At 40.1% G+C, this 26,335-nt stretch overlaps 1 protein-coding gene across 1 annotated transcript in view; it reads left to right on the forward strand.

Annotated features, from left to right (window-relative positions):
• DNAH5 (dynein axonemal heavy chain 5) overlaps positions 1-26,335 on the forward strand; it is a gene marked incomplete at its 5' end in the record, with an annotated part of 237,371 nt that overhangs the window by 42,581 nt on the left and 168,455 nt on the right. Inside the window, 9 exons of the mRNA XM_081288458.1 lie at positions 2,516-2,601; positions 3,083-3,404; positions 4,235-4,441; positions 10,179-10,350; positions 15,937-16,082; positions 21,808-21,967; positions 22,632-22,868; positions 24,260-24,450; positions 24,538-24,625. Of these exons, the coding sequence (XP_081144584.1) occupies positions 2,516-2,601; positions 3,083-3,404; positions 4,235-4,441; positions 10,179-10,350; positions 15,937-16,082; positions 21,808-21,967; positions 22,632-22,868; positions 24,260-24,450; positions 24,538-24,625 (1,609 nt within the window). The remainder of the gene's footprint in view (positions 1-2,515; positions 2,602-3,082; positions 3,405-4,234; positions 4,442-10,178; positions 10,351-15,936; positions 16,083-21,807; positions 21,968-22,631; positions 22,869-24,259; positions 24,451-24,537; positions 24,626-26,335) is intronic.

A 26,335-nucleotide genomic window follows, 5' to 3' on the forward strand; every position in this document is an offset into this window, starting at 1 on the left:
TTTTATATATTTTGGTTTGTGGGTTGGATCTTATAGGCTTAGACTTGTTATATCTCCAGGGGAGTTGTTCCCATTAACAGTAATGGTTGTCTTTATCTCTAGTGATGCTCTTTGTCCTATAATCTATTTTGTGTTTTATTTATAGTGCTACTCCAACTTTCTTTTAGTATTTGTCTGAAATATTTTTCTGTTCTTTAATTTCCTACTATTTTTTACTTACATATTTTGAGCATGTCACCTTAAAATTTCATCTGGTTGGAATATATTTTATAGCTGAGACTCCCTTCCTAGTAGTTGTGAGTTTGTTGGTTAATTTTTATTATTCCTTTTACTCCTTTTTCATTGGTTCAGGTCAATAATGTTCTACATGTATATTTAGTTGTTTCTGCATATTTTTCACAATGTTTAAAATTATTTGATATTCTATCCACCTCTTATTTCTGTCTTATTGTTGTATTGCAGTTTAGTTGTACTTTGCTTTTAAATTTTCCAAATGTCTTTTTGTTATTTTTAATAGCTATGTAGATATCCATCATGTTTGCAAATTTATTTGCTTGCTATTACATCTGGTCTTCCTTCTCCTTCTTTCTGTGGGTTCCTTATAATTGTTAAAGAAATATATCCTTTAGTGGTTGCTTCATCAAGAGTTTATCAATGGCAACCTCCTCTGGTGTTTGCCCCCAAACCTACAAAGTTGCCTTTGATATTTAATGTCAGTGTGGCTTCACATGTAATTTTACTTTCTAAGTTATTTTTCTTTATACCTAATCATGTTTCATTGACTTTTGGCATATTTCTCAATCAGGTATTTTCTATGAAAATTTATTTCTTGATGAATAATTTTCTTTCTCCTGATTGCTTTAAGTATTATTTTTCTCTTTATATTTGATACCTCTGCGTTTTAAGTGTGATTTCAAAAGCCTCGAGTTTGGTGGGACTTCTCCACTTCTAATTTGTTGTTTTTGTTTTTTAATTGTAGAAAATTCTCAGTCATCATTTGAAATATTTTAGGCTCTTCTTCCAGAACTTCCAATAAATATATGTTCTTTTTTATGTTGCAATAGTTAATACCTTCTTCTTTCTAACTTCCATTTCTACTGTGCCTCTTTTTTGATATTTTCTATTTTTAATTTCTCTGTAGCATTTTGGGGCATTTATTTTAGAACTCTCTTGCAGTTCATTAATTTTATTTTCAAGTATATATTATTTATATCTGTTGTATATTGAATAGAATAATTTTCTCCTTTCTATGTATAACTCTTATTTTTTAAAATTGGAGAGCCCTTATTTTCTATTATCCTAATCTTTTTATGGCCTGTTTCTTCTTCTTTTTCTCCTTAATCATTTTAAACATCCTGATTTCAGAGTCCTTTCCGACTGTTCCATCATCTCTAGGACTTAGCCTGAATTCTCTTTGTGCATCATTCAGCTGCTTCTCTCTTAAAGATCTTTTTTTTTTAATGTTGTTTTCACAAAAGCTTTTGAGCTTGTCTTTTTTTTTTTTTTTGAGAGAGGAGAGAGAGTGAGAGAGAGAGAGAGAGAGAATTTTTAATATTTTTTTATTTTTTAGTTCTGGGCGGACACAACATCTTTATTGGTATGTGGTGCTGAGGATCGAACCCGGGCCGCACGCATGCGCGCCACCGCCTGAGCCACATCCCCAGCCCCTGAGCTTGTCTTCTTTAGCAGTTATTTGTTTTCTCCTGTGGGAGTCCTAATGCCTCAGGCTTTGGAAGTGTTCCCGTGGAGTGGTTTTGCATTACTTAGGCTAAGGTTCTCAGTGATGTTACCTAGTTTCTGTGTGAATTTCTTGGGGATCCTTTTTATGCAATGTGGACCATGAATGTGGGCCCCTTATCTTCATATGCCACAGGTGGGAGGTTAGCTGCCCCTGGCAGTGGTCAGCAAACCACACTCAAGTGCCAAGTCTTGCCCTGCCTGTTTGTTTTTAAGGCATTTCCTATGGCTACTTTTTGACACCACTGTGGCAGAGGTGAACAGTTGTGAAATAGATTTGTATTTCACAAAGCTGAAAATATTTACTCTCTAGCACTTGGTGGAGGAAGTTGGGGGACCCCATTCTAGGGTGACTTCTCCCTCTTCATGGCTCTGGGTAAATGGCAAGCCTCATGTAGCTTTCTCAACTTTTAAACAGATACTTCCCTACCAAGCACTTGATAGCAGCATTTTATAGATCCTGGCTTGCTGTAGGATTTGTTGAGGGTATTAGGACCCCAGAGTTCTCACCCCATATTGTACGAAGGTCCCAAGGCCTGCCCCTATATCCAAGGTGCATGGAGCCTGCCATGTTACCAACTCTGACCACTCTGCTTCCCAGGTCTCTTTATTTCTGGCTTCTGGGCATTTATTTTTCTTTAAAGTTCATCAAATTTTCCATTATATTTTGCCCTTTATTATAGACATTTGTAGGGAATCAAAAATTCTTTTCACTTGTTACTAAATACAATTCCCTATGTTAATTATTTGTCCATAATCAGGTTTTATTCTACTTTAGAATGAATTGCAGAAGTTCATGGATGTTACATTTGAGAAGATTCAAAATACAAATCAAGCTCTAAGTATGTTAAAGAAATTTGAGAGGTAACAATTTGAAATAATTTTCCAAGTTCCATTTTCTAAAATTGGAGTAACTTGAGCATAGTTTATCTATTATTATTATTATTACTGTTATTACTTCATATTCTAAAGGAAAGAAAAGCCTCTTTTGACAGCCTGAGTCATAAAGTCACAGTTTTAAGTTCTTCAGAGGATTAGGAGGATTAATTCTCTGAAGGATTAAGGCTTTGCTTTATTTCTGCAAATAGAGAATATGCTCAGCTTTGAAGTACCTTGTGACTGCCTGTAGTAATATGTCTAATGTTGGAGTAATTTGAAAAAATTCTTCCCAAGTTAATAGTTTTGCCTACATTGTAAGGATTGATAGTATCTCAATTCTTTTAATATGTTACACAACTGTTTTAGTCTTTCCCATTACCATATGTTTTAAAATAAATGCTAATAAATAAGATTAGTAGATATCTTCCCATTAATTCAAACTTTTACTTTTCTGCATTTTCATCAGATTAAATATACCTAATCTTGGTATCGATGACAAATACCGACTGATCCTGGAGAGTTACGGGGCTGACATTGGTATGATTTCAGAGCTCTACACAAAGCAGAAGTATGACCCTCCTCTGGCTCGAGACCAGCCCCCCATGGCAGGGAAGATCTTGTGGGCCCGCCAACTCTTCCACAGGATCCAGCAACCCATGCAGCTCTTCCAGCAGCACCCGACAGTGCTGAGGACAGCTGAGGCCAAGCCTATAATCCGCAGTTACAACAGGTTGGCCAAGGTCCTCCTGGAGTTTGAGGTCCTCTACCACAGGGCATGGATTCAACAGGTGAGCCCCTAAACAGATGCTCTTTAAGTGGTCTCTACTGGTAAAGCTTCCGGAGCTTTTCTGTAGCATTGGCAGGAGAGTCCTATGGGAAGCTGGATTTGAGGGTATTTTAGACAGCACTTTGATTGACTCTAAGTCAAGCCCATGAAAGAATATAATTGTCTGTTTGGAAAGCATCACAAACCATGCATCAGAAACCCATTTTTATTCGTAAACTCCTTTGTGAGAAAATCCTCTTTCTGAGTTTCTCTACCCTACAGGTTAGGGTTTCTTTCTTTGTAAAATGTGGTAAGACCTGAATGTGTCTTATACAACAGTATGTCTGTTAGACAAAGTCTTAAATATATTTTTTGGCAATCTTAGTGGCTAATCAAATTATCCCCTACAAATATTTACCTGTAGATTGGCAGGAAGTGGTGTGTCTTAGCCATATTGATTGTATTTCTAGGTAACTGAAAACTGAGTTTAGTTGGGTTTGTGAAACTTTCAATAGAAGGAGTAACTGAGTAGGCATGAGGGTGCCTGGTATCAGGGAGCTGAACGGCTTTTGGGAACTCACCACCACGACATGGTCTACTTCTCTAGCAAGTGTGAGAGTCATGAAAGAAACATTTTATTGAATTAACCATGCACCATCACCACCAAGAACCTGGAGGTTATTTCTGAGAGAGAATTTCGGGTAAAAGCAGGCATTCCCATTGCCTTTAATTCAGGAAGCTCAGGTCCTTGCAAGAACACTTAGCAACCTGGATCCCCAGGAGTGGCTGAGTGAGATGCTCTTGGTGTTCATTGAACGTTCTGATGATAATGATGCTGACTTCTTCCCACAGATCAGAGAAGTTCACAGAGGTCTTAAAGCTTCTTTGTTGGTGAAGGCTCCAGACACCGGGGAGTTGTTTGTGAACTTTGATCCTCAGATATTAGTCTTATTTAGAGAAACAGAGTGCATGTCACAGATGGGTCTGGAAGTGTCACCATTTGCAGCTGCCCTCTTCCGGAAACGGTATATATACAAAAAGAACTTCAGTAACATGAAGGTATAGTATTTTAAATTTTCCCTCTTCTGGATAGTTCTGAAATACATTTTAAAAAATTGGGTGGTGTGTCATGTTGGAGGACAGAAAATGACCAGAATGTCTAGAGTGCAATCAGTGAGGGACAGTGACAGAGAATGAGCCTGCGGAGTTGGATGGCACCAGAATGTTGCAGGTCTTGTATAAATTTATGTACCAGAAAAATCATTGACAGAATTTGAGCTGGAGAAGAGGGCATGATCTCATTTAATAAAAGTCATCTTTGCTACTGGATGGAAAGTAGAACTGGCGAGGAAGCAAGAGTGTCAGTGGGGAGACCGTTTCTGGACTGCTCCACAGATCTGGCATGGATAAGATGGAGGCTTGAGCTAGAATGGCAGTAGAATTGATCAGCTATCAAGGAGTTGTGCCTCAGGCAGGGTAAGAGGGAACTCAAGGATAATTGAAGTAGGGACTACCATGAATTGTATAGGTTACATTCTGTCTAACTGCAGTGGCTCTGATGGTGAGTGCCATTTGTGAAGATGCCAAAGACTTGAGCTAGTCTACTTTGGAAGGTAGGTGGGACTCAGTAGTTCCCATCCCAAAGACAAGATTGTTTTTAGACATCAAGGGGAGGTGTCATCCATGCTATTAGATACGGAAAGCTAGAGTCCAGTGAAGCTGTCAAAGTGGAGGCATGGTTTGGAGAGGTGGAGAATATAGTTGCTATTTAATGACATTCTCCTGGATAGAATTCTTAGGGAGAGAACATAGACAGGGCCACAGGACCAAACAGTGGCTCCAACATTAGCACATCTGGTAGAAGAGGAAAAATTAGCAAATAAGATTTCAGAGTGGACTTTGAGGTGGGATGAAAACAAGGGTCAAGGAAACCAGGGGCAAGAAAAACCTCATGAGGGAGGAACAGGTTACCAGTGACAGGTGGTGCTGCCCAAAGACAAGAAAGACCAGGTCAGAGATGCAGCCCTGGTTGTGGAACATTCACATGGAAACTGTCATCAATAGATCATAATGGTTAACATCACATGAGGGCCACACATTTGCTTTGCATGTTAAGCCATTTTCATGTTCACTATTTCATTTGATCATTCCCATGATCATATTAGGTAGGTGAGATAGTATATAATTATTTTATTTTCTAAATGACCAAACTGGGCTTAGCCAAGGTTTCACAGGTAAGTGGCAGAACTACTAACAGAACCCAGAACCCACAACTTCATGTTATATTCAAAAAGTCAGTATCAGCAATGGGCAGACCTTCCTCGAGTGTGTACTCATGAAGTACTAGTCAGCCTGTTGGGATTTCCTTATAAATTCCTCTTGGTGTGTTAGGAAATCATTTTGCCAATCTACATATTTACAAAGAAAATATTTTTATTAAGAAACCATATATTTTTTTTCTGGAGGTACTGAGGACTAAACTCAGGGGCACTTGACCACTGAGCCACATCCTCAGCCCTATTTTGTATTTTATTTAGAGACAGGGTCTCACTGGGTTGCTTAGTAACTCACTTTTGCTGAGGCTGGCTTTGAACTCATGATCCTCCTGCCTCAGCCTCCCAAGCCACTGGAAGTATAGGAGTGCACCACTGTGCCTGGCTAAGAAACCAATTTTTTTATGAGTATAAAAGCACCGATGATGATTTTGTCTATGGAGGAGTTGTTTTGGTAACAGATAATCCCCAAATAGGGTACATTTCAACATCCCTTCATTTTATCTCAAGGGTTTTTGGCTAAAGAGATTGAGCAGGGTTGGGATGATTATGTGCATGACTCCATGGACTTCCAGCAGGGAGGATGTGGCCAGTAGAGTATCTTATACAGCAACTGAGGGCAAGTGTTGCAGTGAATGAGGAGGAGGCAGGTGGTCTTCAGGATGTCCTGATTCTCACAGCATCACTTCTGTTGTGTCCTATTGGGCTCCATAAGTCCACCCAGATTCCAGGGAGGGTAGAGGCATAGACACCACCACCACTACTGCTACTACTACTTCTTCCTCCTCCTCCCCCTCCTATTCCTTCTCCTCTTCCTCCTCTTCCTCCTCCTCCTCTTCCTCCTCCTCCTCTTTCTCCTCCTCCCCTCCTCCTCCTTCTCTTCCTCCTCCTCTTCCTCCTCCTCTTCCTCCTCCTCTTCCTCCTCCTCTTCCTCCTCCTCTTCCTCCTCCTCCTCCTCTTCCTCCTCCTCCTCCTCTTCTTCTTCCTCCTCCTCCTCCACTTCCTCCTCCTCCTCTTCCTCCTCCTCCTCTTCCTCCTCCTCCTCTTTCTCCTCCTCCTCCTTCTCTCCTCCTCCTCCTCCTTCTCCTCCTCCCCCTCCTCCTCCTCCTCTTCCTCCTTCTTCTTTACCAAGAATGTTCTAAAGCCAAAACAGTTGTAAAAGAAATTTGAACAAATAAATTATGATCTGGTACACATTTATTATGGAGGTTGAAAGAATTAAAGGTTCCTGCTCAACATGAGCAGATTTATTGGCATATTTTGGGCACCCTCTAAACACCCCCCACAGTTGCAGAGTTTTGGTGCTGAATGCTCAACAGAGTTTTTGGGCTTCTGCTGATATGCCAAAGTACTGAGTTTGTCTTCTTCCTCAACTCCTTGGAAGACAGTTGAAGTTAGAAGGAGATGAGCTAGTAGTGGCTGATGGTTCATATTTGGAAGCCAGTTTGATCTGGATCCAAACCATTATCTTTGGGTAAATTACTTTACCTTCTAAACCTCAGTTTCTTGGTTGGAAAATGGATGAGTAATTCCTCCTGGGGTTAAAGGATTAAAGATGAGAAATGGAAGACCTGCCTGAGGCAGATTCTAAGGACTGTTTCCCAGATAGAATGAGTGACAGACACTGAAACAAAGGTGGATAAAAGTGAATAAAAGCTTTAGGAAATATATGAGTAACCGACAATTGAATAATCAAATCTAGGATTTCTAAAATGGCTTTCATGGAAATTGAAAGGGAATTATAGAAATTGTGGCAAGGTATTATATGAAGAAAGATTTATATAGCCCATTTGGGAAGTGCTGGGTTTAACAAAATTCTCAAAGCCCCCCAGTACTTCTTATAACCCAATGGCAGGTTTCTCTGGACATTAATATTAATCATGACTATTCAAGAGGAAATATTGCATATGGTGTTTTTCAAACTTATCCATGCAGGGATCATTTTTATTATAGAATGTCTTGAACTTAGAACTTTAAGGAAAACATTTTAGGAAACATTAATCTAATATCAAGGTAATGCTAATCTTTACATTGCAAATGTGGGTTTAAAAATAACTTTATTTAAGAAGCACATTAAAATCACTTTATTATTTTAATGGTTATTAATATTGACATTATCCTGAAAGCTATGCTGGAAATACTATAAATATTTAATTATTTAAAAATGGTAACATGGAAAAAAATATATATGTCAACTAAGTTGATTTAGTTCAACCTAATACCACAGTTAATTTTTCAATAAAGAACTTAAATCCATAAGTGTCAGATCACAAATGCACTTTCTAAATAATTACCAATTGGTTAAAAGAGAAATAACGATCAATCATCTCCTATGTTCCACCTACCATTTTTGACACATTAACAAACAAAGCAGATAAGATTCTTGTTCTGGTATAACATACAGATACTCTTGGACTTACCATGGGATTATGTCTGAATAAACCCATTGTAAGTTGAAAATATCTGAAGTGGAGAATGATTGAACACACCTATTGAACATTGTAGCTGAGTTACTTTAAATGTGCTCAGCACACTTACATTAGCTCACAGTCAGTCAAAGCCACCTAATACAAAGCCTGTTTTAAACAAAGTCAAGAATGAATCAAATTTCAAGAATGAATCATAATGAACATCACTAGCCCAGGAAAAGATCAAAATTCAAAAGTCCCAAGTATGGTTTCCATTGAACATCTTTCATTTTCACACCTTTGTAAGTTGCAGAAAATCCGCAGTGAACATTATAAATTGGTAAATTATTTAGTGTATTGGTATAAAGTGATAGGTGCTATGGGAAAAATAGAGCAGGACACAGAATGTATGAGTGGCTTTTGGTGGTGGTTTGCAGTCTTAAGTAGCTTGTCAGGATAGGCCTAACTATAAAGTGCTCTGAGAAATTATTTGAAGAAGGTGCAAAGATCCTGAGGCTAAGGATCAATAAGGGAGACAGTAGGTGGGATCAGAGAGAGGGGAGAATGGCTGAAGATAAGACAGGCAAGGGGAGTAAGATTAAGTAGGTTTTCGTAGAGTAAGGACCTCTCCAAGTCTTTGTATGAGGATGTAGAGCCCTGAATTAGGTGGGAACATCTTATCATGTCAGCAGAGGGGTAACATCACCTGACTTAGTGTTTTAAGGGTTCACCCCTGTAGCTAAGTAGAACCTAGAGTCTCAGAGTCACGGGTGGAAGCAGGGAGAGAATGGTGGAACTTTCTAATAATTCAGCTGAGTGTCAGATCTCCTTTGAGTATGGTGTGACAGGAGAACTGCATGGGTGTAAGTGACAGTGGGCAAAGAGAGGAATTAAGGCTGCCTGAATTGTGGCCAGTGGGCAGAAAGGATGGAGTTTGCTGTCACATGACTTGGAGAATGCGGTGGGCAGAGAAGGTTTGTGGGCAAGGACTACCTTTCAGTTTGGACCTGTTAGGTTTGAATATGTCTGTTAGATATGAAGGGGGAGACTGTTTAGGCTCTTTTTCTTTCTTTTTCTTTTGTGTGGTGCTGGGGATCCAACCCAGGGCCTTGTGCATGCAAGGCAAGCACTCTACCAGCTGAGCTATATCCGCAGCCCTCTGGGTAGGCTCTTGCTGTATATGAGTCTAAACCTTGGAGTGAGATCTGCACTGGAGATGTACATTTCTCTTTGGCATTCAGATGACATTAAAGCCCTGTTATTGTTTAGATGTGGTGTCCCCAAAAAGCTTACATGTGAGACAATGCAAGAAGGTTTGGAGGAGAAATGATTGGGTTATAATATTGACCAAATCAGTGAATTAACCCCTGATGGGATTAACTGGGTGGTAACTGGAGGCGAGTGGGTGTGGCTGGAGGAAGTGGTTTACTGGGGCCGTGGCTATGGTGTATATGTTTGTTTCTGGAGAGTGGTCTCTCTTTCTCTCTCTGCTTTCTGATCAACATGTTGCCTGCTTCTCTCTGCCACACTCTTCTGCCATGAGCCCCAAGGAATGGAGTCTTCTGTCTATGATTGAGACCTCTGAAACTGTGAGCCCCAAATAAATTTTTCTTCCCCTATAATTGTTCTGGTCAGGTCTTTTAGTCGCAGCAGTGAAAAGCTGACTAAAACAAGCCATAACACTTGTTGAAATAATACTGGTTCCTGATTCTCCTCCTGTGCTTTAGGTCTTGCATGAAATTTGGCCTGTAGTCCCAGCAATGGACTCCCATGATCCAGACACTTTTGATGATGAGTGTGGTCCACAGAAGAGGCTCAGAGGAGCAGGATGCCCCAGTTTAGAAAAATTACTTGACCTCAAAACTTTTCTTTCCTTATAGTCTAGGTAGGGACTGAAAAATTCTGCTTCTTAAATTCTTCATCCTTGGTTGTAATTTATTGAATTAGGATTTGTGATTTATAGAGAAAGTCCATGTTTTCTCTTCTTATTTTGTTTTTACCTTTTTCCCTGCCAGGCTATGAGAGCCCTGAGTTTGATAAAAATAAAAGTAAGCGTTTTATATAAAATGATAAAGTTGAGATGTTACTTGATGATTTAAACCCATTTAATTGCAGATGATGCTGTCTGAATACCAGAGAGTGAGGTCAAAAATGCCCCCCGCCATTGAGCAACTGATGGCCCCCCATTTGGCTAAAGTGGACAGAGCTCTCCAGCCAGGCTTGGCTGCACTGACCTGGACATCGCTGAATATTGAGGCATATTTAGAAAACACTTTTACAAAGATCAGTAAGTTCGTCTAAATGGTTACTATTTCTCAGATTTAAAGGCTTATTTCTTAATATCTGTTGTGAAATTTCTTATCAATGTGGTGATATAAATGAGATGAGATGCTGCAGTCTGGCTGGGCACAATTCACGAGCCACTTATCAAGCAGAAAGGAACTTTATTTTTAGAACACACACCACACGAGCTTTTCAGGAATTCGCTCAGAGCCCAACTGCCACCACCAGCTTCCCATGAGCCTCTCCACCCCCAACTCCTCCTGCTCTTGAGGCCCATTGGCTGGGTCGTGTGGGCGGAGCCAAAAGAGTCCCCCAATGAGCAGCTCCGTGGTCTGAAAGGGTGGGGAAACAGCCCAATGAGCATCACTGCGGAGGAGCCAATAAGCTGGCAGCTAGAAGTTTGCTGGGGCCACGGTGAGGCAATCAGCTGGAAGTTTGCTGGGGCCCCTTCTGCTGTGGCTCTCAACAATGAGAATTCCTTGAAAGCTGTTCCATAAGAAATTTTTTCAAGGTATACACTTTCAGTAATCTACTGAAAACTGCAAATATTCAGTATTAAATTTGTTCCCATAGATAACCATGATTTTTCATTTATTTTTACTGTCGGACATTTGAATTTAAAGGATCTTTAGAGTCTTTTAACTTGTGATGCTAGTTGGTCAGTGTGTTTTCAGACCCTGATTTGAAAGATGTGGAGGTTTGTATGGAATAGAGAGCTGGACAACAGGGAACTGTAAGTAGGAAAAGTTGAAGGAAACATCATTTTTCCTTAGTGGGGGATATGATAATTTTGAAAATGTAGGTGAGGTGGTATATTCCATAGTTACAATTTCCCAGAATGTGTACGGGTTTGTTGCAAAGGTGGAATCTGGGCTCAAATACATCTGGGAAGCCCACCTTAGTAGCTGGACAGATTTCTTCTCTGGAGGACTTTGTAGAGCCTTTAATATGCATGGCCACTGGGTCTCCAAGAAGAGCTCTTGTCCAGGTGGCTTGGGAGGCTGAGACAGGAGGATTCTTAGGTCAAAGCCAGCCTCAGCAGAAGTGAGGTACTAAGCAACTCAGTGAGACCTTGTCTTTAAATAAAATAGAAAAGAGGGCTGGGGATGTGGCTCAGTGGTCGAATGCCCCTGAGTTCAATCCCTGGTACCAAAAAAAAAAAAAAAAAAAAAGCCCTTGTGTGGGTGTTTTCCAGAATTCTTTGACTAGGAGAACATCTGAACCCCTCCCTCGTACTTCTGTGGTGAGCAGGGAATATAGTCTTTGAGTCATGGTAATGACAGATTTTTTTCATATACTTTCCTGTTATATCCAATGTCATCTGCTCTTACCTTTTCATGGCCCAATTCTGCCCACTTTTTATAGCCCAGAGTAAGTCTCACTCCAGGAAGCCCACCAGCCTCCAACCCTTGTGACCGCATCCTCCTCCTGTGATGTCTGTTGCCTTGACAGTAGAGATGAGGGCTCTGTATTTCAGCTCTCTTTAGTGGTTTAATCCAATTTCATCTTTCTCCCCAAAATGACTGCAAAGGGTTTAAAAAGCAAGCAGTCTCTTTAACGTTTGTTGTATGCTCAGTTGGGTGGAGTGGACACCCATGCACTCACACATTCCTCATTGCAGGAGACTTAGGCAGTCCGTCTCTGTTTCCTTACCTTCCTCACCCTATTCTAGCTCTTCCATCCTGTCTCCTCATTTTTGGGTCAACTCTTCCTTCGTGGCCCTTCTAGATACCTCTTGTGGTGCTTTTTCTCATTCTCTCTCTTTCTTCCTTAGGTCTTTCTCTAGGTCTGATGCTTGGAACTAATGAGGTAGAACCTGCTTTATTTATAGCTTGTGTTGTCAAGGGCTTGTCTTACCTGTAGGTTTTCACTGTACCTTCTGAATGCCTTTGGCTCAACAGTGGCTACTTGTTTAATTTGCCAGGTGTTGTATACTCAAGAATAGTTGATGAGTACCTGGTTGGGGACAGGCAGTAGAGTGAAGAATTATTGCTGAATCACCCCTCCCTTTTGTTCTGCTTCACAGATTGGGAATTGGATTCAAGGCAAATTTGTTAAAATATTTTTATTTGTTCTTTTTAGAGATGCATGACTGTAGAATGTATTTTGGCATATTACACATACATGGATTATAACTTATTCTAATTAGGATCCTATTCTTATGGTCGTAAATGATGTGAAGTTATCCTGGTTGAGTATTCAATACAAGGCTAGGAAAGTTACGTCTGATTAATTCTACTGTCCTTCCTCTTCCCCTCCCTACTCCCTTCACTTTATTTCCTTTTATCTAATCCAATGAGCTTCTTCCCCTCTTCCCCTCCCTTGTTGTGGATTAATATCCACATATCAGAGAACATTTAGACTTTGAATTTGGGGACCGGCTTATTTCACTTAGCAAGATATTCTCCAGTTCCATCCAGCAAATTCCTTAATTTCATTGCTTTGTATTTTTTTTCTATTTGCTAAGAGTTGCCTTGTGGCCTAAGATATGGCCTATTTTAGAAAATGATCCATGTGCTGCTGAGAAGAAAGTATCGTAAGTCATTGATGGATGAAATATTCTATGTATGTCTGTTAAATCTAAATTGTTAATTGTATTTTTTAGTCCTATAGCTTCTTTACTTAATTTTTGTTTTGAAGATCTATCAATTGATGAGAGAGGAGTGTTGAAGTCACCCAGTATTGTTGTGTTGTAATATATTCGACTCTAGAGATTTGAGTTTGTTTGATGTATGTAGATGCTCCATTTTGGAGGGCATAAATTTTTAAGATTATTATATTTTGTTGAAGCAGTATTAAATGGCCTTCTTTGTCCCTTCTAATTAATTTTAAGTTGAGGTCTACTTTATCAGGTATGAGAATAGAAACCCATGTGAATGGCAAGTTTTTTTCCCTATTCTTTATCTTTGGTCTAAGAATGTCTTTGCCTATAAAGTGAATCTCTTGGAAGCAGCATAATGTTTGGTCTTGTTTTTAAATCCAATATGCTAGTCTGTCTTTTGATTGATTAGTTTAGGCCATTTACGTTCAATGTTATTATTGAGAAATGATTCTTATTCCCTGTCATTTTGAATTATTTCTGTTTTTTGAGTTAGTTTCTCTTTTGATTGACTATTATTCTAGTGTAGCTTCTCTTTTTGCTAATTTCCAGTTTTATTTTTTATTTTTTCTTCATGAAATATTTCATTGAGAATGTTTTGCCATGTGGTCTTTGTAGTTGTAAATTCTTTTAACTTTGTTACTATGGAAGGTTTTTATTTCATTGTCAATTCTGAAGCTTAATTTTGCAGGGTATTATAGTATTATTGGCTGGCATCTATTTTTTTTCAGAACACAGTATGTATTATTCCAAAGCCTCCTAGCTTTAAGAGTGTGGGTTGAAAAATCAGCTGAAGTCCAAATTGGTTTCCCTCTAAATGTGACTTGTGGTTTTTCTCTGGCAGCCTCAAAGACATATTGTAAAGGGGACCTTTAATATGAATGAAATGTATTTCATACTCATTGTAGCTTAAAGATAGGATAATATAAAATGTATTATCAGGCAAGCATTGCATTGTAGAGGTGGAAAAAAACAGTAGAAACAATTTTAAATAAGAGCCTCAATTTAAGGGTTGGAAAACTGTGGTTCAGAGTTGCTAAATGATTTCTAATGGCACACAGATATAAGCAGTCAGGATGAGTTTAGAACCCAGTTTCCTTGCCTCTAAGCTAGTATTCTTTCCAAAATATTTCTTATAGGAAATAAAACTATATGAAATTGACTAAAAGTCTCTAAGGACTCATTTATAAAATGTATAAATGTTTCCTAGTTAGAATTATCACAATCAAATTAGAACAGGCTTCTGAGGTAGGCTTGCATGTCCTCTTTGAGAGTGTGAGGATTAGATGACTAGCAATTTGGATGTTTTATTAGAATGTTAGCTGGAGACAAAGAGATATTTTCTAAAGAAACTCTTGTTAGTTCTCATATTTCATTATGTTTTTCTTTTTGAAATTTAAATAGAGAGACTAAAGCAGAACAGGATTAAATTTCTTTAGGAGACAAACTATGTTAGACAAACTATGTTACATCTCAAGAACAGCTGGATTCCTTATTGGGTTAAGTGAGCCAACCCTTCTGTTTACAGATAGTTGCCTGTATCATGTATTTCTTCTAAAAGAGTTTTGGCTACTTTCAAAATAAAAACCAGAACTTATAAAGACTTAATTTTGTATATTCTATGCATAAATGTTGCTAGTTACTTTTTTGGTATTGATGTCGTGACAAGTTGTCACAAACTTAGTGGCATAAAATCATTTAATTATGGAGGTCAGAAATCCAAAGTGAGTCCTAAGGGGCTAAAATCAAGTGCCACCAGGGAAGACTCTTTACCTTAGCCTCTTCTAACAGGCAGAGGCTACCTATACATGCTGTCCCATGGTCACTCCATCTTCAAAGCTAAGAGCATAGCATCTTCAAATCTCTCTCTCTTTCTCTGCCCCCTGCTTCCATGGTCATATTCTTTCTCTGACTCTGACCTTCCTGCCTTCCTCTTACAAGGACCCTAAACTAGGGTCCTAGACTCTAGACCTTATGACTACTTTGGCACTATCTGGATAATTCAGAACAATCTCCACGTCTCAATATCCTTAACACATCTGCAAAGGCCCTTTTGTCACATAAGGTAACATTCCTAGTGAATTAGGATGTGAAAATCCTCGTGGGAACTTTTTTAAACTTGCCATAAATGTCCTTGAAGATGCTTCAAAGAATCTGTCAGGTAGAAATAGTAAAGAATTTCATTGAGTACAGCTGCTGAAATACAAATGTCAGCTCTCCTTTCGTACTTAAGAAGACTACCAGAAAGAACTGCTTGGTGTCTTGAAGAGCTGTATGTAACATTGTGGTTTTCTTCGTTCAATTTCAACTTCATTTCCTAGGAGAAAGTATCGTTGGAACAAGAGAGATTTGATTATACGGTATCTGTTGAAAAATGTATGACCCCTTAGGGGGATGCCCATTAGCCACCCTTTCTTCTTTTGATGTGGAATTGTTAGCTTTCCTCAGAGTTGCCCTTTAATCCTTGGAACTTGGTGTTCAATACCACCTCAGCAAAACTAAAAAAAGTATCCCTTATGCTAGTAACGTGAGAAAAATAGAGGAATTTCACTTTAAGAACACTGTTTTGAAAACCTCTCCTGGAACAGGCTCCGGGATACATGTTAAAGCTGTAGGATGAAGACATGGGTTTCAGAGGGAGTCAGCCTATGAGTGGCAATGCGACGCACTCAGATGAAAGGGTGCTCAGGCTGTGGTGTTGGCACAGGAGGAGGCAGGCCCCCATCCATGCAGGTCCACAGGAAGCCTGCTGTGGACAGGAGCCGGGGCTAGGCAGGCTGGGAGAGCTGAAAAACTGCTCAGGAGGGAACGGGGAGAAGGCCAAGCGTGGAACTCTGGAGTGTCCCAGGGACCTATGGAAACTGAAAAGTGTTGCTCCTGCCATTGCTACTGGCATCTAATTGTGTGTGTGTGTGTGTGTGTGTGTGTGTGTGTGTGTGTGTAACAAAATGCTTTCCTTCATCTCCTTCATTTGCTTTTGTTTTTCCAAAGAGGACCTGGAGCTGCTGCTTGACCGAGTCAACGATTTGATTGAGTTCCGCATCGACGCCATTCTAGAGGACATGAGCGGCACCCTGCTTTGTCAACTCCCCCAGGAGGAGCCGCTCACCTGTGAAGAGTTTCTCCAAATGACAAAGGTCATTAGAAAATGGATATGTTTTAATAAAAAAGTTTTCCCACAATTTGCTTTTCTATAAAGGGCAGTTTTTGAAGCAGACATTGGATTTTTTTCTTTCTTCTTGCGATTGCTTCATGGCAGATTATAATTCAAACACGGAACCTTCTGACAATAGTTTGGAAATGAGGAGAAATGTACCTAAGCAGCCACTTGGACACAAGGGGAAAGTCACCTGTTTTCACATCACTGAGGGAAAGTACCATGGAACACATTTCTAATTTTTCCATAGCTTATGAAGAGTAGAGCCTTGTTGTAGAAGAGCTTCTCCTAATCTAGGGGTCACCAATAAAACAGTTGCTCTGAGCAGCTTCTGGGCAGGGTCTCTCCCTGTATGTGTCAGTGGAGCAGTATTCCCAAACTGGTATTCCATGGCACACAATTCTGGAGTCACTTCTAGGAAACCTGGGAGAGGCGGGTTGATCCATCCTTATCAGCTAGACAACAGAGGGAACCCTCCACAAATCTGAGCTCCCAGATGCCAGCTAGGGGCCAACCTTGCAATCAGCCTTTCCAAGGACACCAATCTCAGTCCTGTGTAAACCCCTTTCTGCATGCATAGAAATCTTTGGTTTAAATGAAATCATTCTTACATAACTGAAATGTAATGTCTGTGGTTCCTCATTGTCATGCTCCTCACTGTGGGTAAAATTTTTAAAATTCTTTTGGTTTTTTAACTTTGTTCTAATTAGTTATTCATGACAGTAGAATGCATTTTGACACGTTGTACACAAATGGAGCACAGCTTCTCCTTCCTCTGGCTGAACATGGTGCCGAGTCGCATGGGTTGTGTAATCATATATGTGTATAGGGTAGTAGTGTCCATTTCATTCCGCTGTCCTTCCCATGCCCACAGCCCTTCCCTCCCTCACTCCCCTCTGCACTATCCAAAGTCCCTTTATTCTCCCCCACTCCCATTATGGATCAGCATTCACTTACCAGAAAATACATTCAGCCTTTGTTTTTTGGGGGGTTTGGCTTATTTCACTTAGCATACTATTCTCCAGCTCCATCCATTTACCTGTAGATAGTATAATTACACTATTCTTTAAGGGCTAAGTGATATTCCATTATGCATATGTACCACATTTTCTTTATCCATTGATCTGTTGAGGGGCATCTAGGTTGGTTCCATAGTTCAGCTATTGTGAATTGAGCTGCTATAAGCATTGATGTGGCTGCATCACTGTGCTTTGCTGATTTTAAGTCCTTTGGGTATAAACCAAGGAGCAGGATAGCCTGGTCAAATGGTGGTTCCATTCCAAGTTTTCTGAGGAACCTCCATACTGCTTTCCAGAGGAATTGCATCAATTTGCAGTCCCACCAGGAATGTATGAGTGTGCCATTTTCCCCACATCCTCACCAACACTTATTGTTTCTTGAATTCTTGATGATTGCCATTCTGACTGGAGTGGGATGAAATCTTAGAGTAGTTTTGACTTGTGTTTCTCTAATTGCTAGAGATGATGGACATTTTTTCATGTTTGTTGATCAATTGTATTTCTTCTAATGGGTGAAGTGTCTATTCAGTTCCTTTGACCATTTATTGATTGGGTTATTTTATTGTTTTTTTTTTTTTTTGGTGTTAAGTTTCTTGAGTTCTTTATATATCTTGAAGATTCGTGCTGTATCTGAGGTGCCCGTGGTAAAGATTTTCTCCCATTCTGTAGGCTCTCTCTTCACACTATTGTTTCCTTTGCTGAGAAGAAGCTTTTTAGTTTGAGTCCATCCCATTTATTGATTCTTGGTTTTATTTCTTGTGCTTTAGGAGTCTGGTTAAGGAAGTCAGATCCTAGGCTGATGTGGTAAAGATTTGGGCCTATGTTTTCTTCTATTAGGCACAGGGTCTCTGTTCTAGTGCCTCAGTCTTTGATCCACTTTGAGTTGATTTGTATGCAGGGTGAGACACCGAGGTTTAATTTAATTTGGCTACATGTGGATTTCCAGTTTTCCCAGCACCATCTGTTGAAGAGGCTAACTGTGGGTAAATTTGATCCCTGCCCAACCTTCCGACTCTTTTTTGTTCTCTTCCCATCTGAAAAAAACACTTAGCTGCACTGTTTATAAAAATAAAAAGTTTAAAAAAATTTCAAAGCAAGTTTTAGAATATTTTAAAAACGGGAAGCTTGGGATCCTAATCGTTATGCCACCATTGTTGTGATTGCCTCGTGTTTTATGCCTCTCAAAGCTGTGCTCCCTACTGGACGCACAGCAGAGTTTGCATCCTGCTTTGTTCTTCCCCAGTTAACGTTTCTCTAAAACTAGACTTTGTGTTGCTATCTGGCTTTCATAGGCACCATTTTAAAAATGGCTTTGGGTTATTTTACTAGGTGGATGTGCTAAAATTTATTTGCCAGTTTCTTATTGCTGGACATTAAATGGCTTCCAAAGTCTTTCTATTTTTCCACGAGCTGCAATAAATATGTTTATATATCATGTTTTACCTTTTCAGAATTATTTCCTCTCTCAAAATAAGATTACTGTGTCAAAGAGCACAGCTTTACTTGATAGCTCTTGATATTCACAGCTAATTGTCTTTCAGAAAGGACGTTATCAACTTAGAATGCTGCTGGCATCCAGCAGTACTAGCCTCACCACCCCCAGTGAACACGGTTTTATTGTGTCTTCCTGCTTTTAGTTTAAGTAGCAAAATCATGTTACATAACACCAATGTAAATGAATGCTTTTAGTTGGATGTTTTTAGACTTTTCACAATCTATTTATTTGTTGCATTATTTTTGGAGCACCTATGCCAACCAATGCTGGGACACAGCAGTAAATAAAATGTGAAATCCCAGTCATGCAGGAGCCCGCTTTTCAAGTGGACAATACAGAAAAACAAACAAAAAAGCCTATGAGTAAACATGTCAGCTCGTGATAAATTCAATGGATAACAATTAAGAGGGTAATGGAGAAAAGCAGTGCCTAACCCAGAATTGTGACTTTACGTTGATGGTTCGGGGTGACTTTTGTGATTACATTTGAACCGAGGAATCGAGGAAGGGAGCCATGTGAATAGCTTTGGGGAAGAGCTTTCCAGCAGAGGGGACAGCAAGGGCAAAGGCCCTGGGGTAGAAACATGTGTTTTTGGCAGCTGGAGGGAGGTGTTGAGATGAAGGACATGGGATGTGTTGATATGCTGGGGCTGAAAAATCAAGCAGAGAGGGAGAAAGATGGTTGGTAGTCTTGTCCCTGGAGAAGTGGGGAGGCTCTGACTCAGAACTTAGTGTGTGAGGTTATTCTTTCTTTATTTTTTAAAAATATATTTTAGCTGTCAATGGAACTTTATTTCATTTATTTATTTATTTATATGCAGTGCTGAGAATTGGACCCAGTGCCTCACACATGCTAGGCAAGCTCTACCACTGAGCCACCACCCCAGCCTGAGATTGTCTTGAACAGGAGGAGAAAACCACTGCATTCACTCCAACAGGAGGAAGTGGTGGAGGCTGGTTTGTCTTCCTGGGAGGGCTTGGGCGTGGGGAGTTGGGTGAGTCTCCCATGGCTCCATTTGCTTCTGGTGGAATGTGAGGGGCAAGGGTGGTTAAAGACAGGAGGACACAGGTGTTGTGGAGCCAGGTAGAGGAAGCGGCGGTGGCCACGTGGAGCGATTCCTGGGTAGCGTTAGGGGATGGTTGAGTCCGGGGGCTGTGAGCTCCCAGCAGCGAGCCTCTGCATGGCCATGATGTGTGTGGGCAAGAAGAGACGGTGGGTCACCTGTAGAGGTTGGGTCTCACCTGGGAGGGTGGCCAAGGGCCGAGGGAGTGATGAGCTCAAGGATATTAGCAAAAGAATTGCTGAAGTGAGAAAGGATCTTTCTAGAAGGAGTGACCTGGGGGCAGAGTGAATGGAGCTGGGGAGAGCTGGGGGGCCGGAGGGCTCCTGGTCCGCCAAAGCCGAAGCATCATGGGGATGAGGAAATCCTGGAGCGCCACATGGGTCCACAAGGGGAGGCGGGTCAGGTTTGGTCACAGATCCGTCTGGTGGTTTCAATGTGCGAATGTCACCACGGAGGTGGGTTGTCAAGTGGGGTGAGTGGAAGCAATGGGTTTGGCTTATTTTGCTTGATACAGGGGCATTTTAATGAACCTTTTGTACTTTATCCTCGTTCTGTTTATACTCTGCTTTATTAATTTCTATGCTGTTTACATTATTTTTATAATCACGTCCTCTCAGAGAGAAAGAATTAGGGGATTTACACAAGGCTGTTAGAACTACATTAGTCTTTGAGAGCTTGTTGATTCTGTCTTCCAGAACCCTCAATATCAAGGCGTTTTGTGGTTTCCAATGTGTGTTTTTTTAGGAGGGGTCTGGAAGGACTGTGGGAAGGTCACTGAGGATTTCCTGGAGAGCTGGCTTTGAGAGCAGAGGTCACATCATGACCCATGTGTGCTTCTATCCCAAGGCAGTCAGAGGACTGAAGATGCAGACTTTGAAAATCATTAGCACTCTCTCAGGGAATGAGGAGCTAATTTACACAAAATGACCAGCTGGACAGACACTTAGTTCCTGTGGATGTGTGTCATTTGCTGACCATTACTAATAACCAAGTCCTCCAGTACTTTGTGGCCAGCCCTGCGCTGGGCACTTAACATGTTATCTTAGGGAATGCTTGCAACCACCAAAGGTGGGTTCTTCCATTATCACCAGTTTACAGACAGGAAAACTGAGGCCAGAGAAGGATCTTCCATATCACCCAGAGCTAGGATTGGAACCCAGGAAAATTTAGTACCAGGGTCTATACTTGTTACTAGATGATACTAATTTCATTCCATCCCTTATCTACTCTCAGACCTGCCTCTACTTTTTTTTTTTTCTTAATAACTGCTTCTTTCTTTTTTAGTTGTCTCTAAGCTCAGGGTTGAGATTGGTAGTTGGGTATAGTTCTGACTTGAGAGTGAAGTTATTTTATGCGTTGATGATAAAGAAGCTGGGTTGTATGTTTCAGTGTACTAGAATGTTCCTGTGTTGATGGCATCCAAGTGCCGTGTGTCACAACAGTGGAGTGGAGGTGAAGGTCATGCATGAGCAGGTGACAGCGCCAGGAGGCTGATGTTTGATGTGGAAGGTCCAGGAGAATATTAGAATTTCAAGGTGCATAAAAGAGAAACTTGAAATGAAGCTGGAGACTGTGGCCAGTTGACAAAAATCTCTTGTTTCATAGGCTTATTTTCCAACCAGTGGTAAAGAGCTGATTTCGTATATAGTGCTACAGAATCCATCACAGCGCTCCCAATCATGTTTTAATTCATATTTATAAAATTTTATTCCTGAGAAATGCATGATTGAGTTGGACAGGAGGGAAATAAACCTGAAATCAAGTAGGAGATAGCTGTGGCTTTTTGGCAAAGATGAGGAGAAAAGAAAGGCTGGCTAGAGCAGATTATGCAATATGACGGGAATGTCACAGAACGAGGCTACTGGTGGATTTGGGATTGCTGTCCTCCATGCTGGAAAAGCAAACGTAATTTTGGCTCGTCAACATTGCTCCAGGGTTTCCCTTGTCTGCAGTGCATTCAGAGGAGGCCTGGTGTGTGTGTGGGGTGGTACTGGGAGGATGAGGGCCAGTACCACTGCAGCCTAAGCTCTCCCCCGGAGCTGAACCTGTAGGCTCACTGCTGTTCTTCAGGAACTCTCAAGAGCCAGATAAACAACGATGACATGTGATAATCATTTTTATTTGGTAGGACCTTTGTGTAAATGGTGCTCAGATACTCCATTTTAAAAGCTCATTAGTGGAGGAAGCAGTCAATGAGCTCATCAACATGTTGTTGGACCAGCAAGTTCCACCCAAGGAGGAAAAAGTGTTCAATGAGAATCATGTTGATTCAAAAAGTGAAACTTCAGGTAAGAGGTGCGGTAAAAAAAAGGATTTTGTTTTTCTAGGACATTTGTTGAAAAGTACAATTTAATTTTCTACAGAGTGACTTAATTCCACAGTTCTGCAAATGCTATCTCAACTTTAGAGTGATATTTATGTCTGAAATTGTGGTTCTGAGCAAGTTGTAATGACTCCATGTTGCTAATTCCCATTTTTTGTGTGTGTGTGTGTGTGTGTTGAGTTCTGCAAACATGTACTTTTCCTTGGTCCTCTTTGGCACTTAGCTCTCTTTTGATTTAAGCCAGGGGAGCCGTTTTACTTCAGTTTACCTGTAAAGGAGGGTGGATTATGGGTCATGGATTGGAATTCTCCTTGAAGTCATTGCAGACTAGAGCAAAGCTTTTGCTGCATAGTCAAGAATGCTACAAGTGGAGAAGGAAAGTGGTTCTAAAGGGGTTTAGAGCGTTGGTGGGAGAGAGAACCAGCCTGTGGGCCCAGTGGCTGCAGCACCCAGAGCTCCTGCATCTCTCATTGGCTGTCTTCTCAGGCGGAGGAAGACTGTAATGGCCTCACTTTCTAAGAAGCATGACACTTAAGTGACATCAAACTTGCATGTCATCTGTCTTAATTTCTCCATTTAGTTGTGGCCTCTCTCTCACACCCACCTCTATTTGTGTTATATCATAACAGCAAAAAGAGAGGAAGGAACATCTGATGCCTTGACATCATCCCTTAACGCTGGGGCTGGCCCACTGTCTTTGACAGCAATCCCCAAAAAGAAGAAACAGCCTGAGATGGTGGAGGCGGCCTGCGAGTTGCTGTCTCATTTCAACCACCAAAACGCAGATGCTCTTCTGAAAGTGACCAGGAACACTCTAGAGGCCATTCGAAAGCGCATCCATTCCTCCTATGTGATGAATTTCCGGGGTAACGATCCCATACGGTTTGCAGGGTGGCTGATCAGGTGTAGTTGTGTGTGTGTGTGTGTGTGTGTGTGTGTGTGCGTGCGTGCGTGCGTGTGAGCGCGTGTGCGCGCGTGTGCATGCACACCACATTCCTCATAAATTTAAAGAATTAAGAAACTCCACCATTTATTGAGTGCCTCCTTGTAAATTTCAAAATTATAAACATTGGTCATCCCAACAGTTCTAGAAGCGGATACCCTCACCACTCATGTTGAAGTGGAGAAAACTGGAGCAGGGAGAGGTCAAATTAATTTCCTTAAGGTTACTTACCTTTGTTAATGGCATAAAAATTAACATTACTTTCAATCTTTTTGTAATAAAATGAAAATATATAAAATGAATTATTTTAATCTGAGAAAGGAAAGGCACATACTTTGAAAGGAAGGCATATGGAAAAGATTCTTTCATTGTTAAATTGTTAGGTTATTGGCCCATCTTGTAACGTGGAAAGAGTTTGCTAAAGTCACACTTATCTTCTTGACCTGCATGTACTTTCCAGGGGCTTCCCTGTGCTGAGGGCCTTTGGAATGCTGGCATTTAAGAGACGGCATTTGACATTTAATTAAAAGTGGATACATGAAGTTTGGGGTTTTGAAAGAATGTTTTGTTGGTGGCATGGTTTATAATGTTTTATTTCACTTCAGACACAGGGTTATATTAGAAATTTTCAAATGTGGGTTGGTGTGCTAAATATTAAATCACAATTATTTGTCAACTTCATATATTAAAGGTATTTCTACCTAGATAAAGTTATGTGTGCTAACTACATATATACCCATGTCTATGTATCTATGTCTATAACTTATCTATACCTAACTTTAAGAGCCTGTTGATATGGGTGGTGAGTTACATTTTATTTCCTTTTCGTTTTTTTAGCTGTTCTGAGGGTAGAATATACACTGTGGTAGAGAAGGCATGTTTTATTTGAAATTACAAACTGTGGTTTGTTTTAATTTTGGCTAGTTTTGGTAGTTATTCTCATTTTTCATTCTTTGCGTATTTATTCTTCATTTAACTAATTTATCGGCATTCAGTTATTTGGACAATATCATCTTTAATAGTTTAGATAAAAATTTATCCTTAAGCCTGATCCTACATAGTAGGTTTCCTTTATGGATAGTAGGCCAACAGATTATAATTAACAGAAAATGACTTGGGTTCCACCGAACTGCTCTCTATTAAGCAAACCAAAAGCTTTTTTTAAAAATTCATTCACTCAACTAATATTTGCCTGATAATATATCTACTATGTGTTGTTCTAGGTGCTTTAATCATGGTTAGAAATGAAGTAAGTCCCGTTTTTGAATTAAAAATATTAATCCTCTATTTTTTTTTTTTTTTTTTGTAACTCAGACAGCAATAGTGCATCTAAAACGAAGCAGAACAATCTGCCTATTTTCCGAGCAAACATCACTCTGGCCATTCCCAACATTGCCATGGCGCCTGCTTTGGAAGACGTACAGCAGACCCTGAACAAAGCTGTGGAGTGCATTGTCAGTGTCCCCAAGGGGGTCAGACAATGGAGCAGGGAGCCCTCGTCCAAGGTGGGCCTGGGATGGGAAAGCTGTTTCATGTGGAAGCTGTTTATTTACAGATAAGACAAAGCTGAAAAATATCCCTTTACATTGTAGAAAAAGGCACATGAAAGAAAAATGGCTGCCCTGCAGGATAATGAAGAGAGTGATTCTGATGTCGAAATGGAAGACAATGAACTTCAAGGTAAATGCTCCTTGTGTTCTTTTAAAGTATTGTAAATCAACATTTATTGAGCTTCAATGTACCCTCCCCCAACTCCTATAGGATTCTCAAATCAAGCAAGAGCAGCGTATCAATCTATGAACCAATTTTAAGTCTATAAAATGTCAAGATCTGCATATTTTAATATTTCTGCGTCAACACTGTGGTCTGCTTCTAGGGGGTTGACCACAGCTGTTTTTGCTGATTTTTGGTCCAGTCTAATAATGAGAACTGGAGGCAAGAAAGTTTTTAATTTGTCAGTGTAAAGAGCCACTCACCATCAGCATAATGAACATTTCCTGGCACTAAGAGATGTTTTTCACTTATTCTGTTTCCGTTTTGTTAACATCTTGTGAGTGTCACTGTGTGTCTGGTGGCTTTTATTTGTGTTATGTAAAATCCGACAGCCTAAGACACCCAAGTTGCATGTGGTATTAAATGTTGTCCTTGGTCCTCACACTCCCTTAAGTCAGCCTCACAAACCCCAGCCCCTGTGTAGTCCTGTTGGTGTTTACCTCCTCTGAAGCGATAAATCAACTAGCCAAGGAAGAAACTGAGGGAAGGTCCTTTCTAAAGAGGTGTGAGTGGGCTGGGAGTGACGTGAGAGGCCCTGGGTTCCATCCCCAGCATCACAAAAATAAGCAAACCAAATCAAACAAAAACAAACCAGAAAACAAAAGTGTTGCTGGAGGATAAATACAGCACAGATCAACTTTCCCTATGACTTACAAAATGATCTTTTATTAATCTAAGCTCAAAACCTCTACTATTATTATACTAATTTCCAATCATATATTATTTTGAAACATTGCTTTAATTTCCTGGGTAGCTTAAAATTCAGAATTTTCTAGACTAAAAATACATTCAATCATGAATCATATCTAAGTTGAGAAGAAAAACATTGATTGAAATTGTACATATTTTTTTGTCATGACCAATGAATTAAGGAACTAATCGATTTTTCTTTCTGCAACTCAGATCTTTTTTTTTTTTTTTCCTTCCTTCAGTACAAACCCAGGGCCTTGTACCTGCTGGTCAAGCACTCTTCCACTGAGCCACACCCAGCCCCCAAATCTTTTACTAAGTTCTATTGAATTTTCATTTAATTTGTTCTTCTTTTTGATTTTACAATTTGTATTTGGTTCTTTTCTATTTCTGTCTCATTATTTATATTTCCCATTTTCTGAGATATCACTCTCATAAGTTCCTTTATTTCTTTAAATATGATTTCTGTACTTCTTGGAACATATTTACAAAAGCTATTTAAACTCTTTGCCTAATAAGTCCAACGTCTGAGTTTCCTCATGGGTAGCTTCTGTTGGCTGCTTTTATTTCCCTGTGTGGGCTCTACCTTCCCATGTCTTTGTGTGTCTCACACTTTTTTTTTTCTTGGTTGAAAATTAGACATTTTAAAGAATGGCAATTCTGAAAATTCATTGATAGGTTTTGCTGCTATCATTATTTCTCTTTTTCTTTATCGACTGTCATGGATTAATTGTGTAAAAACCATTTTTGGGTTATAAGCTACTATACTCTCTGGGCAGTTAGTGGTCAATTAATGACTGTACAGAGATTTCCTTGACTATTTTGAAGCAAGAATCTTTGCCCTTTGCTTAGAGACTCTGTACCTGCTCTGGAACCCAGCAAGGCCCAGTCAGTTTAAACCACTACACAAGTCTTTACTCACTGATG

Source organism: Spermophilus citellus (assembly GCF_964194105.1).
Source record: "Spermophilus citellus genome assembly, chromosome: 1".
Lineage (NCBI taxonomy): Eukaryota > Metazoa > Chordata > Mammalia > Rodentia > Sciuridae > Spermophilus > Spermophilus citellus.